Below are 17,280 nucleotides of genomic sequence, written 5' to 3'. Positions count from 1 at the left end.
GATAAATTTAATTTCATGACATAAATTTCATATCCATCACATAATAGAATTTTTAGGATATTGGAATTATGTTATAAAATTTAATTATCCCATGATGGGAGGTATACATTTAATAATTTTAATTAGGGAGATTTAGGTTTAACTTAATATTTAATCAAGTTCATTTTTGCATAGCATACATACATCACATAGGTACATAATATAAACCATGGTGGGATGATTATGGGGTTTTCGAAATTATAATCTAATAGCAAACTATTCACTTAGGTCTAAGTCTTCATTTGGATCATCTTCAGGTTCTTGTCCATCCACTCCTATTACATTTGAAACTTAGATACGCAGACCCGATAAATATAATTAAATTAAATTAATGGGATGAAGTTATTTAATACAAACCCCTTAATAAAAGAATATTACAATGCAATTACTTAAATTTTTTAAAATGACAAATTATACACATGATCATCCTAAAATAATTCATCCATCCAACTAAACTAATATTTAATATAAAATATGAACTCATTCACGTTCAATTAAATATTAATCCATAAAATTTAATCTAACAAAAAATAGTAAATAACATGTAATGATTCAATTACAAATGACATAATTTTTTATATAAATATTCTCTAATATTTATTTTAAATAACTTTTATCTTATTATAGGTTATAATGTCATGCATACTTATAAAATTTAATATTATTAATTTTCAAATTGTCATAAAATGATTATATCAACTTTTACACTCAATCAATATTAAGTGTTATTGGTATATGTGTAATATAAAAAATATTATATTTACTATCATATCAATTCATATCAACTATCACACTCAATCACCATTAAGAGCTAATTGGTATTTGTGCATGACATCATCATTTGATCAACAATGAGCAAAGCAAAAGGGCACATGCACCATTTTACATCCCTTTTCAAATGTTCAATTTTATGTCAACATTAGATCATATCTTAACACTTAATCATTATTAGTGCAAATTAACATATATGCAAAATTTAACCATTCAATCAAATTAAACTAAACTAAGCACTAATCATACATGGTCATTCAAACAAAATATTTTAATTCTCTTAAAATGCATCATAACCTTTATTGATTATATGTAACTACATTAATCACATATACCATAATCTTCATCCAAGTGTCTTAATTAACATTAAAATGTCATTTAGCATACTCAAATCAAAACTTAAAAAAGGTAGAAATTTTAATATGAACCATTCATCACCTATATGCTCATAGATTAGCATATCATTATACATTAATATTTTCAATGCATATACTATACTTATATGCCTCTAATACATGTATTCTATGTACAATAGATAAAAATAACATCATGAGAGGAGTATATGTGCATGTCCTTAAAATATACTCTCATGACACTTTTGTTAATAAAATTATGTATAATACAAATAATGTGTTATCATATAATTAAATGATTTTGAATTAAAACAAAAATAACACTCAATTAAATAATTACACATCATTTATGTATACACTTTGTATGTACAAATAGCATTGATCCACTTTTGTTTTTAAGCAGATGCAATTCATATAATTGTGTTGTATATCATAATCCAAGAAAAATGGATATTATAACTTCATTGCCTACAATCACGTATCAATAACACCATGTGTACATATTTCTTATATATAAATATATATACACATAAATGTGTCATGATGTAATTTGATGATTTTGAATTAATGATAAAATATGTATGCATAATATTAGCTATCACATATATGGTATGGGGTGATGCATGACACTGTAACACATTAATATATAAGAAAATTTAAAAAAAAAAAATTGGATAATTGGATATGCTATCGTTCAACAAGTTTGCAACTAACTAAACTCATTATGCATGATACATAGACAGCAACAAAACATATTGGAGCAGAATCAATGGGAAAACCAAATTCACTGTGCTACGCTGACAGGTTCAAGAGCTTCAATGGTGACTATGCTGTTTCCTCTGGTAACTTGCAGCAGAAATTTGATATCAATTAGAAAAGACCACCAGAATTTCATTACTCAAATGGAAGTTCAACTATCTACAAACAACCGGAAAGGGGAAAGAAACTCACCACCATCCCTTTAGTAGTTGTCTCACTGCCATTCACCTATGCTGTGTTGTCAACCACAAGATTCATAAACTGATCAAGCCCGCGAAGTGTTCCAACAATCATCCGGTTAGCATTCAGCTTGACTGCAGTACAAAATACCAGTTGATTTTTTATTTTTAAAAAATCAATGAATAATCTTCCAACAGATTGTACCTTCTGTCTACAATGATAAACGAAGAGCAACAGATTGAATATTGGTAAACACTACAAATCTGTACAACACACACAGAGTAAAAGCTTGTTTCTAATGGCTATTTATGGGAGTGAATCACATTAGCAATGCTCAAACTCAAGACATCTTAAAAATTAACCTCATTCCATGAATTTCAACCGACAATGCAAAATAAAAAATCACATCTTTCACTAATGTTACCTAGCTACAGCTTCTAACAATTACCACGTTCATCACTTATCCTTTATAGTTTATTGTTTCATATGTGTTGTTGTGCTCACATTCTCAATTTAATTGTTCAAGATAGTTTATCTGTGACTAGTGATGAAATTACAAAGATTCAATAGAGTGTTATGTTTTAGTGAACATCACCTAAAAGGGAGCAAAAATTTGATGAAGTAGTCAATCAGTTAGGCATTCAAAGTACAAAAAAGTTGTCTCTTAATTGTAAGACTCGTTGAAACTCAACTTATCTTATACTTAATACTACTTTGATTTATAAAGAAGTTTTTTATCAGTTAAAGTTTTATGAGCCACAATATAAATGTTTTACCAATGAAGAAAAAGTGGGACTTAGCACAAGATATTTGTGAAAAATTGGAAATATTTTACAATATCACTCTACTACTCTCTGACGCTAAATTTCCTACTGCAAATGAGTATTTTCCTAAAATTTGTCAAATCAAAATTCACTTAACAAAATGGCTCATGTGTGAGAATGTCATGATAAAGAAGATTGCTGCACAAATGATTGAAAATTTTGACAAGTATTAGAATGTGATTCATGGTGTTATAGGGGTGACCATTGTTTTAGACCCTAGATTCAAAATGAAATTATTAGATTATTTCTTTCTTTTGTTATATGGAGACGATGGGAAAGACGAAATAATCAAAATTCAACAGTATTGTTGTGAGTTGCTTTATGAATATCAACATGAGCATATAAGTAGTACAAGTCAAACTTTTTTTGCTTCATCTTCTTCTCAATCTAGTTTTTATGGTGATGAGGAGTACTTAGTAGATTTTGATATGTTTATTGAACAAGAATCAAGTAATATCTTGAGAAAGTTAGAATTGGAATGTTATTTAGAGGAGCAACTTTTACCTAGGAGTCCAAACTTTGATATATTGACTTGGTGGAAGTTAAATGACCCTAAATATCCAACCTTGCAGAGGATTGCTCGAGATATTCTTGCTATTTCAGTCTCTACTATTGCTTCTGAGTCTGCTTTTAGCACTACTGGAAAGGTAGTAAATCCACATTACAATAGACTTCATTCAGGTACATTAGAGGCAGTGATGTGTTCTCAAAATTGGTTATAGGCTTACCTGAAAGATAATAAAATGAATTTTTATCAATTTTAATATAAAGTTAATAATTATTAAATTTTGTTTTTAATTTTTTTTATTTTCTTAAAAGGTGAAGAGTTTTGTTCAACAATCTACCATGATAATGATTCAAAAGATAGTAAGTATTTTTCATTAATCTCTCTAATCAAATTAAATAATTATTTTTATTCTCAAGTGGAATATAAAGCATTGGTTTTTAAAATATTGTAAGAATTTATTACCTTTTTTTTTTACATGTGTTGTAGTTGATAATTAATGACATGGACTTGAGTTTCATTGTCCAACCTTGATGTTTGGCATGTAAATGAATTTCGATTTTTCAGTATATTTTAATTAGTTTTATATTTTTAATTACAAATTTGTTGGCATTTCCTACATTAGTTGTTTTTAAATTAATTTTGCTTTTGAAATTGATTATTGCAAGTTAATTTTTAAAATGTTGTTTTGTATCAGCATGAAGAATTAATGAAGATATCAACATGAAGAGCTACTAATGAAGAGATTGATTATTGCATATTGTTAGATTTTGTGAAAACTTTGTATTTGAACTAAAATAACAAGTGAATATTTTGTAGCTCTTGTAACAAGTGATATTTTGGGAAAATATAATTTATTTTATCTATTGAAAAACATAAAAGAATTAAAATTTATATTTATGGGTACAGAGAGGGGATTTTTCCCTATGGAGATGAGGAGAGGATTTTCTTTTGAGGGGAGAGGACAAAGATTTTTTTTTATCCTCGTAATGGGGACGGGGATTAATATCCCCTCCTCGCTCCTCCCCATTGTCATTCGTACTCAATAACTTGCAGTGAGTTTGAGAACTCTAAAATGGTCATTTTGGTCATGTCTTTTGAGTCTTCAAGAGAGGAAATTTTGGCCTAAAATTTCTCAAGTAAGCTCACAAGAACTTGCTCAACTATTTTGCTCTCGAATATCTCTTCACCAAGTAATGCTAATTGGTTGACAACTTTCATAAGTCTATCAATATACTCATTCTCAACAATGGAAACTCCCTTTTCAAATTAAATATTTGCATTTGCTTTTGACTTGTCACTACCATAAAACTCCAATCTTAGTTTATCCCAAGCTTCTTTTGTTGTTTCACAAGCCATTATTCTTGCAAAAATCACATCAGTGATAGCTGAATGTATGTAAGAAAGTATTTTATACCTCTTGGCAACTTCCTCTGAATGGTATTTGATTTGGTTAACTGTTGGATTATCTGGCAAAGGAGTTGGTTCCTTCCCTATCTCAATCACATCCTAAAGGTCAAAAGCTCTAAAGTAGGTCTTCATTTTAACTAACCATATGGGGTAATTTTCTCCAAAAAAGACTAGAGCTACACTACCAATGAAGTTGCTTGATGTCATCAGTTTCTTGTCTCTAAGCTTTATTTTTTTGCATAGCACTTGGGTTCTTCTCCAACTATTCTTTTTAGTTGCATAAGCCCTTTGCTATGTCATGGAATTTTATTATATAAAAATAGGTTAGTCGTTCCCAAAGACTCCATGCTTATTTTGCCTTTCTTATCTGAATTTCATTTTTCACCATTTGAAGGGCACTCTAGGTTTTTTTGTACCTTCAAACGAATTAAGGTTGTATTTTATTAGGAAGGTTTATGGAACTCTGTCAAAGATTATGTTGCACAGTGCTCTATCTGTCAGGCCAATAAATATCAAGCTCAATCCCCTATAGCTTTGCTTCAGCCCTTGCCGATTCCCACTCAAGTATGGTCAAATGTTTCTATTGATTTTGTAGAAAGATTAACCTAATCTAATGGTTATACTACAGTTCTAGTATTAATAGATAGATTTACTAAATTTGTTCACTTATTAGCTCTAAAACATCTGTATTTTGCAAGAGATGTTGCTGCTCTTTTTGCTCGTGAAGTGTTTCAATTACATGGGTATCCAACTACAATAGTTTCTGATAGGGATAAAATTTTTATGAGTTCTTTTTGGACTGAGATGCTCGAAATGACGAGAACGAAGTTGCACTTTAGCATTTCATATCATCCATAATCAGACGATCAAACGAAGGTCATGAATCATTGTCTTGAAACTTACCTTTGTTGTTTTACAGGTTCTCAACCTTAACAATGGATATGATGGCTTCCTTGGGCTAAATTTTGGTTTAATACAACTTTTCATAGTTTGACGAAGATGACTCCCTTTAAAGCCTTTTATGGACGTGATCCTCCACCTCTTCTACGTTTTCCAGATGATCCAATTGTTAATGAGTCTATAGCACAAACATTGGAGCATCGCAATTAGATATTAGATAAGCTAAAGCTTAACTTGCAATGTGCTCAACAAACTATGTAAATGAGAATGGATTTGAAACGGAGAGACCTACACTTTCAAGTTGGGGATTTGGTTTATTTGCGTCTACAACTGTATAGATTTTCGTCCCTTATAAAGCGCCCAAATGAGAAGTTGGCATCCAGGTTTTATAAACCTTACAAAATTCTACAACAAATTGGTCCAATGGCATATAAATTAGAGCTTCCTCCTGATACACAAATCCATTTGGTATTTCATATTTCCCAACTTAAAAAAGCTTTAGTAGTTCCCAAGTTGTCCAGCCTTTACCCTCCTGCCTTAATGTTGATATAGAGTTGCAAATAAAACCAAAAACAGTTCAATAGTTTCAAGAATTAGCTGATGGAAACCGTAAGGTTCTAATTAGTTAGGCAGGGCTACTTGATTTTGAGTCCACCTGGGAAGATTATGATTTGATTGTTTCTTTGTTTCCATCTTTTGACCTTAAAGACAAGGTGCGTCTTTTGGGGGGGGGGGGGGGGTGTTGGAGAAGTGTTATACCATTGCAGGTTTACGTAAGAAAGCAAAAGAGAGGAGTAGCCACGATAGCAGCAAACAAGCTAGAGAATGATACGACAACCAAGTATAAGGAGAACAAATCAGCAAATGATTCAATTAAGCAGTTAGAGAATTAATTGAGCCAACTGGATGAGTAGTTAGATAGTTAGATAAGTAATTTGTAATGGCGAGAAATATATTAGGAAGGGGAACAAAGAGAGGGGGATTATGTTGTATTTTGTAGAGTGAGATTGAGAGCATTGTATTGAGAGAACCAATATCTTAGCTACTGGTAATTCATGTATTCATGGGAGCTATAATCATAATAGAAGTATATTCGTTCATTGATTGAATTACGGTTGTTTATAATCATTTGCATTATTTCATTACATAAGTGAGTGGTTGCTTAAACCCCTTGTATCTTTTGAATTAATTGACTAAAATTCTGTCTAGAACCTATCACTTTCCTAACAACTAAGTTAATTAGAGGAATCTATGTAAGTAGTAATCACGAGTGCAAGTTCATTTGGACAAAGCAGATTTTCAAATTTTAATGTATTTTCATTCTATTTGTTCCTCTAATAGGTTAAGTTTTAAGCTATATAGCTTATAGAATTTAGTTAACTTTGCCAAAATTTGCCTAATTCATATTTCCAAGCTAATTTGAGCCTAAACATGACATTTTCAGCCCATCCATACATATAATAACATTTTCTTTCTCTAGGCTGCACCAAAAAGAAAAATGCAAGAATGTCACCTTCTATCAATGTATTTTCTTCCTTGATCTAAGAATAGCAATTCCCTTTCTTCTTTTGATTAGAAACTATAAATTAACTGAAAAGAACAATTGTGGCTAATAATTATTAGTTAAGAGGTGAGTTTGTATATTTAACTCAGGTTGATCTTTCAGTTTTTGTAGTTTGGAGAAAGTTGTGGCAAAGTTTTCAATTGGAAAAGTTGCTTGATACAATGTATTTCCAGATTTGACACTTCAACAAGGAATTAGAGCTAGGAATTGCAATTGGGTTGTGTTAGGTTACTCTACCCAGTAATTAATAGTCCAACAATAATATGTAAGATCTAACACACTCTTACATGCATTTTGTACATGGATTGAAAACGCCAAAACCACAATACAATCAATAAACTACAATATGATCGATAGAATGGAGGTATTTAAACCTAACACCAGTTGTTCAAGCTAGCTCTTAACCTATGTGAAAATTAATAGTTAAGTGCTTGGAAATACTGATATTTGAATCAGTGGCTCTAAAATTTGATCTATTTTTTTATGTATAGGGGACGATAGTTTCTCTTAGAGGACCCAGTTATGATTTTGATTGGGATCCGATCTTTCAACCTAATGGATACCAGCAAACAAAAGTCAATTCTTCCACTCTCATTTCTGCTGTTTTGTCTTGGCAATTCTTAAATGAAGCTGATCGCTGTTTGGTGCTAGTGGTCCATAATGATAAAGCCAAGCTGTAGATACATTTATGATTGGCCATTTTTTATGCTTTGGTAGGTATGCAAAAGATGCCTAAAGATCAGAAGAATGAGATTTCACATCGCTGTAAGGCTCTTGCTATGCTGAAAGCCCACTTTGTCAAAGCTGGATATACATTTCAGATAGACACCTCAGTATAAGAGTAAAGTTACATTACAGCAATCAAAATCATTTGCTTGCAGTATTACATGTTCTTTATCCCTATGATCATCTGTTGTGATTAGGCCTTGAGATAGAACAGGCCTTACTGAATTTTATTGTTTTGGTTGCATATAGAAAACTGGCTAGTAGCTTTGACATATATGTAATTCAGTGTGAAAAGTTGGTGTGAAGACCTTGACATTAGCTGTGTAACTGCAATTTAAAGACAAATATCATTTTTGAGTAAAATCATTTTCCAGAGGCTCTTAGAATTTCAAAAATCTCAAAGGTTTTCGAATTGGTATGAAACTTGTCACATTTTTTTTGAGTTTCATTTCATGTTCCTTTACTCGTTTGTATTTACATAAAAAGTCAATATCCACCATGATTTGTACACACAAATATATATTCCCACATTTGGGTCAAGAATTGCTCAATTTTCATGTTACATGCCTTAAATTAAGTGGCACTTTAGACCTGGATTTCACACACAATCTATTCTTATATCAAAAACAATTGTTACACGTTCTTTTTATGAGATGAATACAATCCCTTGATTCATGAAACAAGGCCACGAGGAAGTGTCTAATCTCTGCTTTAAATGCTGTAATCCAAGTACTTTTTACGCGTAATATAAGTTTTCCGAATTCTCCAGATCTTGTAATATCGTCAATGGTTTATTATACAGAGACATATCATTAAAGAACTGCTCACAACCCAAAAATTACTTGCTTACCATTCTTTTAAAGATCTAAATACGTGGTCAAATAAATTTTAAATGAAACTTCAATAATATTCCATCTTCAGGAACAGATGAGAAAAAGCATTAATATGGGTCATAAATGTTACGACAAAAGAATTCATTTTTAGTTGCATTATGCCATTCCCCAGAACAGATTTGCCAACTGTATCAAAACTAGGGTTTTAATATCAGGTGTCACTTTTTGCACCACCTTAAAAACATTTTTAACCCAGAAAGAGCAAATGCTTGTGAAGATCCTGGTTAGGAGACTTACTATTATCTAACAGTTGGGAATTTGCACAGGGGTTCATGCCAAAATATGTTCACGGAGAGGAGATCGAGTAAAAAGCACAGGAAAGTAATAAATTTCTGGTTTGAAAAAAAGGAAGTTGGTGTAATAGTATTTGGCCGGCAATGTTTATTGTTTCCAGCTATAATAAAGACGATTTGTCAAGACATAGAGTTTAATTATAAGGCTGAAGAATGAGTGTGAAATGAATAGAAGACAATTGAAGAAGAACTGAAGGCAAAATGCAGGTGGGAGATGCAGGGGTTGAATTGAGATGACAGATAAGTGAAAATGAGAAGGGAATGAAACTGGTCCCAAGGTTTGCAAGTGTAAGTAGAATGGAATGGATCGATCACATGGGGAAGGGCCCCAATTACAGATGCAATGCCATGTGAATTCATCATCTTCCACACCAGTTAGGCCTCATTACAGCTGATGGTTGGTTCATCATCATCTATCATTCCAGTTTGTTCATGTAATTTAATTCTTGTTGAGAAATAAGTTGATGGTTTGGTAGGGTAATTTTAATCCTCAGTTGTGGAATGAATAACATAATAGAGAAAGCAAAGTGGTTGGAAAAAGTTTTCCAATGGGGCTTTTGCATGGATAGCATCATTTTTGTTTAGACCATAAAAGCTTTAAAAGATAAAGGTGATGATGGTTGTTAGTAAGTGACTTTATATCATGTGGGTGTGTTGGATAAAGAATCACAACTACCGCTCTGCCACCATAATCAAACATGAAATTTGGAAACATACTAATATTATAGATATAATCACAATTCCACAAAACCAAAAAGTTCAAAAAAAAAAAAAAGAGTAAAGGAACATCACTGATATTGTCTATGCATCATTTTGTAACAAAGTTTTCTCATGACACAAGTTTGACATTCATTACTATTGCTTTTATGACTAGACAGAACAAAACAACAAGTCACAAAATTATTCAGACCCAACAAAAAAAAAAAAAAGAATTCAAAGACCAAGATTGAGATTAAACAAAAGTAGAAGCACAAATATAGTTAGGAAGAGGAGGAATAAATTGAACAACGCTTCTGCACCTGATTCGTGGAATACTACTGGTTGTTTTTCAGTTGAAACAGGCCGAGGTTGAGCAAATAAGTGATAGGCAAACTGGATTTGAAAGAGATAGGTTGGACAATATAATGACATGTGCAAAAAATGTACCCTTGCCAATCTATGTAAATGGAGATAATTGATTGAGAAACAATTGACAGAATGTATATGGGATGATTGGTGACACTATATAGTAGAAAATTTATAAAAAAAGAAAAAATCAAACAGATATCGGTTGGCCTTTTGCTGTGGCCAATATTGATTGACTACAGCTATGAGCATCGTTGGCCTCTGCGGCAGCTCACTGCACCAGCACCAGAAGTCATGGACCCAACCATTGAGGAAGACTTGGCTCCCAAGCTTGAGGCGCGAGCGTAGCTGGCTGAGGCTCCTGCTCCTGATGGGGTGAAGTAGGCACCATTCAACATGAGATCTCCCTCTGATCTCCAATTCCAGTTCTTCCACTCACTCGCTGCAGTCTCAACTCTCTTTGTTACCTGGTGATACAAATTAAGATGTGATCAGCAGTTTGAGTTACCGATGTTTATTGCAAAGGAAAAAAGGATAGACAATTACCTCCTTTGCAAATGCGTTAGTTGGCGCAGCATATCTGTTGCCCTGGCTGTTAATAGTGGGGTTAGCACTGCCACCAATGGCATACATTTCCCAGTGAGTATAGTCATTGTTCACTACATGGAAGTATCCATGTCTACACCTTGGCATTCTCTGAATCAGTCCTTTACCAAAATGGTTATAAGCAATGGTAACTTGCATATTTTTGTCTCTGGTATAAGAATCACTGTGGCCCAGCAACATAACCTGCATTTTACCACATAAAACAAAATTTTTTAGCCTTTCCTTTAAATTAAATTACATTATATTGGAATACCAAATATGTTGCAAATACAAACCTCATTGTGGTGGGTGAAGTGATTGTTCGAAATGGTAATTGCAGTAGAACCCATGACAGCATCAACAAGTCCATCAGCACAATTGGAGAGTGAATTGTGATCAATCCATATATGGCTTGACCCAAAGATTGAAATGGCATCACCATCAGCCATTGTCCTCCAACCATAGTGACTAGGCGAGCTTCTAACCATCGCATTACCGGTGGGTTTGCAGTCATGAATATGGAGACCATGAATGATGACATTAGTAACAAACTGGATAGTGATGCACGCTCTGTTGGCAATGTGTACATTCGCTCCACGGCCATCAATGGTCTTAAAGCTATTCATGATCAATTCCTGTTTCAATGTGATCACCATGTCCCTCTTGAACACAATCCAGAGAGGTCGGTCCTGGATCACAGCATGCCTCAAAGTGCCAGGTCGGGGGTTAACAACATCGTCATCAGTGTGGTCAGTGACAACATAGAAGCGACCATCGCGGCCACCAATGGCATTTCTTCCAAAACCAATGCCACAGTCAGCAAGGCGTTTGCGATTCTTCTGCCAGTTAGGGTCACACCGCCAGCAGTCATCAATGGGATTACCTGTCCCACACGTGAAGTATCCCAATTGCCTCCTCTCAGTGCTGTTGCGGATGCTCCTGTAATACATCATATGCATTGTTATAATTATAACTACCATAATTGCTGTTAGAATTTAATTAGATCTTAATTTATTTGAGGCGCATGCACAAATGCAACGAGCTAGAATTTTTTGTCACATTTAAAAGTGTACAGTTCACAGAATTGTACAGATAAGATAAGAATGCTACATGAAAGACTAGTTGCCCCAGCGTGGTATGTGTCGGTGGAAGAGACTATACTTCTAGCTGTCTAACTGGCTCAGACAGCCATAACAATCCTGCTATTGTGATCATTTATGACAAAATAAGTACTTGTTCTGTCGATTTCTTGGTGCGATCTGTGTAACGGATAAAATTTCCTTCGGTATTTTTTTACCAAGGAAGTTTCCTCCTTTGGCCACGCTGGTCACAGTCTTATGACATTCAAAATAAAAATAAGAATAAAACTATACATATATAAATAAATAATACTCAATTATATAATAATATATAATAAATTTATTTAAAAGTAAATAGGTATAGTATTATTTTAAAAATAAATCACAATTCAGGAATATGTATACATAAAAACAATTGACATTTACAATCAATTTTGCTCCTTAAATTAATTTGCTTTTCTATGGGTAAACCAATTTAAGAACTTATTTATTTATGTGTAATTTTAATATTTGAAAATGAAGTTATGCCAAACCCAAGTACTAGACCTTGAAAGAGAAGGAAAAAAATTAAATGTGTGTGAAATACGAATCTACATCTGTGAACAGTGGGAACTGGAGAGAGCCTCTGCGTGAAAGGCAGAAGAAGAACGTGTTAAAATTAAAGGCCAGTAAAAACACAAAACGTCAAGGGCAATTCGGAGAAACCACAAAATAGAAAAAGAACTTTACGCGGATGAGAGTAAAGTGAGCATTATTAAAATAGCACCAGAGAAAGTAAAATATTGTTGCGAGTTTGTTTAACAATAAATATGACTACCCGCCCTCAACTCAATTGAACTAGAGCTACGCCATTACAACCTAACATTTTCACATTTATTACCAGTAAATCGGGTGAGATTTTTCAGGTTTAGAGTTAAAAGAGAAACTCACATCTCAACCTCTGCGGCAATTTCATCTGGATTATCCACGGCATGCTCATGCACATCATCCTCTTCACTCCTGAAAACAACCAAACCAACCAAATTATTTAACACATTTTAAATCCCATTATATAAGCAAACAACCGCCCATTTACTACCATCAAAATGTACTTTAGATTTGCTTAATTGATTCCACCATATATGTTCGGTGATTTAAGGAAGGGACACATGCAGTCAATTGCAGACATGGGCAAAAAGTACACCGCTCAAGAACCGAGGCAGTCACTGTCCGGTTAAACCGTTGGAAAAGTGATTCAACGGACAAAAACTGAGAGGCGAATAGTCGGAGGGAATTATTTAATTACTCAAATGACCTTATAGAGGACAGTTATGCGAGGGTAATTAAGGAAATGCATGAAGAATGGCGTGATTTAAGTCAGTCATAAAAGCAACGAAGGAATTCCAAGGAACCGACTAAGAAGAAATAACAATAACAAATAACGGAATAAACGATCCAGATCTCAGGATCCAGATCTCAATGGCTGAGATCGTTATCTACTGTTAAGCAGACAAAACAAGGATAATCCAACGGTTGCGAAACTCACCAGAGACAAAACAGACGATCAGATCGAAATTCAGAAAAAGTTTTTTTTTTTTTTTTATTGTTGTTACCTGGCAACCATTGTTGAGTTGGTTAAGCTCTGCAACTGCTCTATCTTCACCTTCCTATCAAAATAAAAGGAATAAATACATTTGAGCTTGAAAATGTTAAAACAATAGAACTGTAAGGAGATTGCAAAGAGTCTTTCTACGGAAAGGTAGAGAGCATTGAAACTCTAAAATGTCGGTGAAAACTGAAAACAGCCATTAATAGTGTCTACAAGTAGCGGTCAATGTGAAGCAGAGAGACTCGATTGAATTTATGAGAATAAAAAGAACATCCAAAAGTATTGTAATTTTTTTTACTAAACATAATGTGGAGCATATGCAGCCGAATTTTGGAAAAAGAAAAACCACAGATATAATGGAATCTAAAAGCTGAGTAATGCAGCTGAATTTAAGTAGTAACAACAGAGGAAACAAAAGAGAAACGTTTGATTCTCTCAAAAACAGAGCGAAAGAAACCTTGAAACAGAGAGATCATCATTCCGTACAGTCGCCAGAACTCCGACGAAGAGCATGAGAACAACAGCGAAGCAAAGAGAAACACCATGTTGAGTGACCAACATTTTGCTATTTTTATTCTCTCTACTTTCCCTCACTTTCTCACCCTCCAAACACACACTTTATATAGACTCCAACAGAACAGAGAAGATAAGTGAGGAGGAGAACCGAGTGAGGTACGAGCTCCAACAAAACGGCCTTTTATAGACTCCTTTGTTAACGTAACCAAAATACTAAATAACGCATTCTCACGTAACGCCGTTAACTACTGTAGGGAGGGGGTCAGTTTTTTCCTTTTTACCCTGGTTAAGTTAGGTTGAATCTTAAAAACAAAAACTAACCACCTCACGTGCCATGATTCCTCTTTGGATATTGGATATGACACAATTAGGAGTGAATTCAATCTAAATCGACTTAATTTAGATAAAAAATTCGATTTGATTTTGAAATCGAGTCTAAGCAAGATTAGAAAGTGTTTAATTTGGTTTTATTTGAGTTTAATTTGAATTTATAATTCGAATCAATAATTTGAATTCGTAACTCAATTTGATTTAAATTTATAATACAAATCAATTCAAATTTGTGATTCAATTTGGCTCAAATAGGTGATTTTATAATTATTTGAGTAAAATAATATCGTTTTATTAATTAGTCATAAACTTAAGTTATGAATTCGAATAATTAATTCAAACTATAAATTAAATAATTTTATATTCAAAACAAATTCGAACAAATTTTAATTTTGATTCTGATTCAATAAATATAAATCAAACTTGGATCAAATATTTTTTATTTAAATTAAACTTAAGATAAAAAATATTTAGATTAGATATGATTGATAGATATCCACCCCTTCACTTAGCAAGGCATCAACCTTGTAAATTTTGATGCATGATATCAGTAGGTTTTTTTCTCTCAAAAAATAATGAAGACCCACACCACAAGGGTGAACGTTACGGTGAAGATTTCCGTACGGGAGCAGATGTCACGGTTTTCTGCTGATTTTGCGGCATGGGATTGGATAAATTGCGTGAGTATTACAAATACAAAAATAATAATAACAATAATAATAATAATAATAAATCACGAGAAGTTTGAATGCATAATATTAAAGCAGGGAGGCAGGGTGGGGAGGGTGGTGGGGCTCTGTATTTCCAGGCACCAATCACGGCCAATAAAGTAATTTGACTCCAAACTCAACTAATCATTGTTAAGATGGAATTGGAATTAAAATTAAATAAAAATAAAATTTGACTAATCCCAGTTCTGTTAGTTGATAAAGGTTTCTAATATATTAACCAATCATATCATCGATGATGTGAGAGACAATTACTCTAATTTAGAAAAACAGTTTATATATTTATTAGAATAAAACTGGACCACTTTATTCTATTCTAACCCTAATTTGTTAGTTGCATAAAATGTTAGTCAAGAAAGAGCAGTATATGGTTAAAATTGGGTCAAATGTTGAATGCAACTGCATGTTGAAATTAGAGTTAGAGATGAATTTTGGTCAACATGCCGGCGTTAAATACCAAAATAAGTCATTTTGTGTTTTACTTTAAACCGATTGATTCTTCTTTCAACATCGGTTTGTAAATTTGAAATTGTAATTTAATTACCCATTCGGTAATAATATTTTATTATTTACTATTCCAATTATATTTTACCAATTCAAGTGATGATACACAGTTGGTTGTTTCGGTTTAAGCATCATTGTTTTACGGTTAAAACATAAACCATTCAACGGCCTAGATTTGGCAGGTGGGTAACCACTTAAAGTGAGAAAAGATCATTTAAATTTTTTCTCTAATTAATTTGTTTTCCACCTAAGTAGGAATCATGAAGATTCATGCACACGCAAGACAGAGAAGCAGCGGATCTTCATAAAGTAAAAAAGTAAAAGCTGGATTTCGAAGGGTGAGCTTTGTTTGTTAACCTAAATTGCTTTTTTTTTTTTTTTTGCCCAAATTGACCAATGTTTGTGCTTTCGAATGTTCTGTGATTGAATTTAAAACACATCGATTGACTCAAAATTCTGATTCTAAATCTATCATTTGCCCCTCAAATTGCCCTTTTTTCTTTTTAATTTATGTGAATGAATGAATGTGGATTTAATTAAATTAGGTATGTGCTTTAGAAAATAAGAACAGGCAGTGCTATCAAATGACCCCAAATGTTTCCAACAACATGTGCCATCAAATTTCAGCCATACAAATTTGGAGTTGTCACACTGCCCAATGGATTTCGACACGTATTCCAGATTCAATCCAATCTTTTTTCTCCCTCTACATATATTTCTTTGGATAATGACCATGTATGGATCGACCATGCATGTCGTCGCATGTGCAGGGTGGAACCCTCACTATTTCTAATTTTCATTTCATCTTTCTTTTTCAAAACTTAAAAGATTACAAATTCGATATGAACATTTCACCAAGTTCAGCAATCAATCTCTAAATAGACTGAAATCTGCAATACAAAGATACACATTCATTTAGAAAATAATACCCGCATTGAGTCTTATACTCTTTGCATTCTAAATCAGAAAAGTAGGGAAAAATCCTTATTATATAAGAAATAATTCAATAAAATTATATATATAAATAATTAATTTAAATTTAAATACAAATAATAATATATTATTATATAATTAAATAAATTTTTAATAAAATAAAATAATATTTAATCATATAATGATATATTATCATTTATATTTAAATTTTAAACCTATTATTTATATATATAATACCATTTGAAATAATTTTACTGTAGTGGATGATACTAAAAACTTTACATTATTCATAAGTCTAATATATATATATATATATATATATGCATCAAGCAAGTGATTGGCTATTTGGCGTTTGAAATTTCATTGTCAAAATTGAAGTGGAAGGGGGACATTTTCACGTCAACACATATGATTCTGTGCTTAAATGTCAATTTTACAACTTAACCATGAAATTTGATACATTCATATAGATTAAGACATTTAAAAAAATATTAATTTAATTTCCAGAAGATGTGACGGTCGCACGTTGAGCTTAAACCACATATTATTATAGTTGGCAGTTGGTACCTCGTATTTGCATTTATCAATTTAAATTTTATATCAAATATATTTAATTTTAATTTAATCTAAATTAAAATTCTTTAACCCTAACTACTTTTGGATATTTGAATTAATCTGACTCAACCCAAATTAACTTAAAATTATCTATTATTTTTACTCTCTAAAATATTTTTA

At 32.4% G+C, this 17,280-nt stretch overlaps 2 protein-coding genes across 2 annotated transcripts; one reads left to right on the top strand and one right to left on the bottom strand.

The window, feature by feature from the left end:
• Nucleotides 1-1,932: 1,932 nt before the first annotated feature.
• Nucleotides 1,933-8,144, top strand: LOC123211563. The gene is made up of 4 exons (XM_044630369.1): nucleotides 1,933-2,005; nucleotides 3,416-3,573; nucleotides 7,797-7,944; nucleotides 8,023-8,144. Exons 1-4 carry the CDS (start codon nucleotides 1,933-1,935, stop codon nucleotides 8,142-8,144), a joined length of 501 nt encoding a protein of 166 aa, XP_044486304.1.
• A 2,230-nt stretch (nucleotides 8,145-10,374) lies between these two features.
• LOC123210207 (probable pectate lyase 8) lies at nucleotides 10,375-14,217 on the bottom strand. Its single transcript, XM_044628434.1, has 6 exons — nucleotides 13,992-14,217; nucleotides 13,539-13,592; nucleotides 12,877-12,945; nucleotides 11,164-11,806; nucleotides 10,829-11,071; nucleotides 10,375-10,749 (listed from the first exon to the last, which is right to left on the bottom strand). Exons 1-6 carry the CDS (start codon nucleotides 14,093-14,095, stop codon nucleotides 10,525-10,527), a joined length of 1,338 nt encoding a protein of 445 aa, XP_044484369.1. The 5' UTR covers nucleotides 14,096-14,217; the 3' UTR covers nucleotides 10,375-10,524.
• Between the last annotated feature and the right edge of the window lie 3,063 nt (nucleotides 14,218-17,280).

Source organism: Mangifera indica, chromosome 3, assembly GCF_011075055.1.
Source record: "Mangifera indica cultivar Alphonso chromosome 3, CATAS_Mindica_2.1, whole genome shotgun sequence".
Classification (NCBI taxonomy): Eukaryota; Viridiplantae; Streptophyta; class Magnoliopsida; order Sapindales; family Anacardiaceae; genus Mangifera; species Mangifera indica.
The sequence above is the reverse complement of the archived record's forward strand: the minus strand, read 5'-3'. Positions and strand labels throughout refer to the sequence as shown.

Bases quoted from the DNA above. Each gene is read 5' to 3' on its own strand.
- LOC123211563 (XM_044630369.1), top strand. From the start codon at position 1,933: ATGGGAAAACCAAATTCACTGTGCTACGCTGACAGGTTCAAGAGCTTC. The intron at 2,006-3,415 runs GTAACTTGCAGC...AATGTTATTTAG, and splicing joins TGACTATGCTGTTTCCTCTG to AGGAGCAACTTTTACCTAGG. The intron at 7,945-8,022 runs GTTTGGTGCTAG...ATGCTTTGGTAG, and splicing joins CTTAAATGAAGCTGATCGCT to GTATGCAAAAGATGCCTAAA.
- LOC123210207 (XM_044628434.1), bottom strand. From the start codon at position 14,095: ATGTTGGTCACTCAACATGGTGTTTCTCTTTGCTTCGCTGTTGTTCTC. The intron at 11,072-11,163 runs GTTTGTATTTGC...GGTAAAATGCAG, and splicing joins ACTTCACCCACCACAATGAG to GTTATGTTGCTGGGCCACAG. The intron at 10,750-10,828 runs GTAATTGTCTAT...TTGTATCACCAG, and splicing joins CTAACGCATTTGCAAAGGAG to GTAACAAAGAGAGTTGAGAC.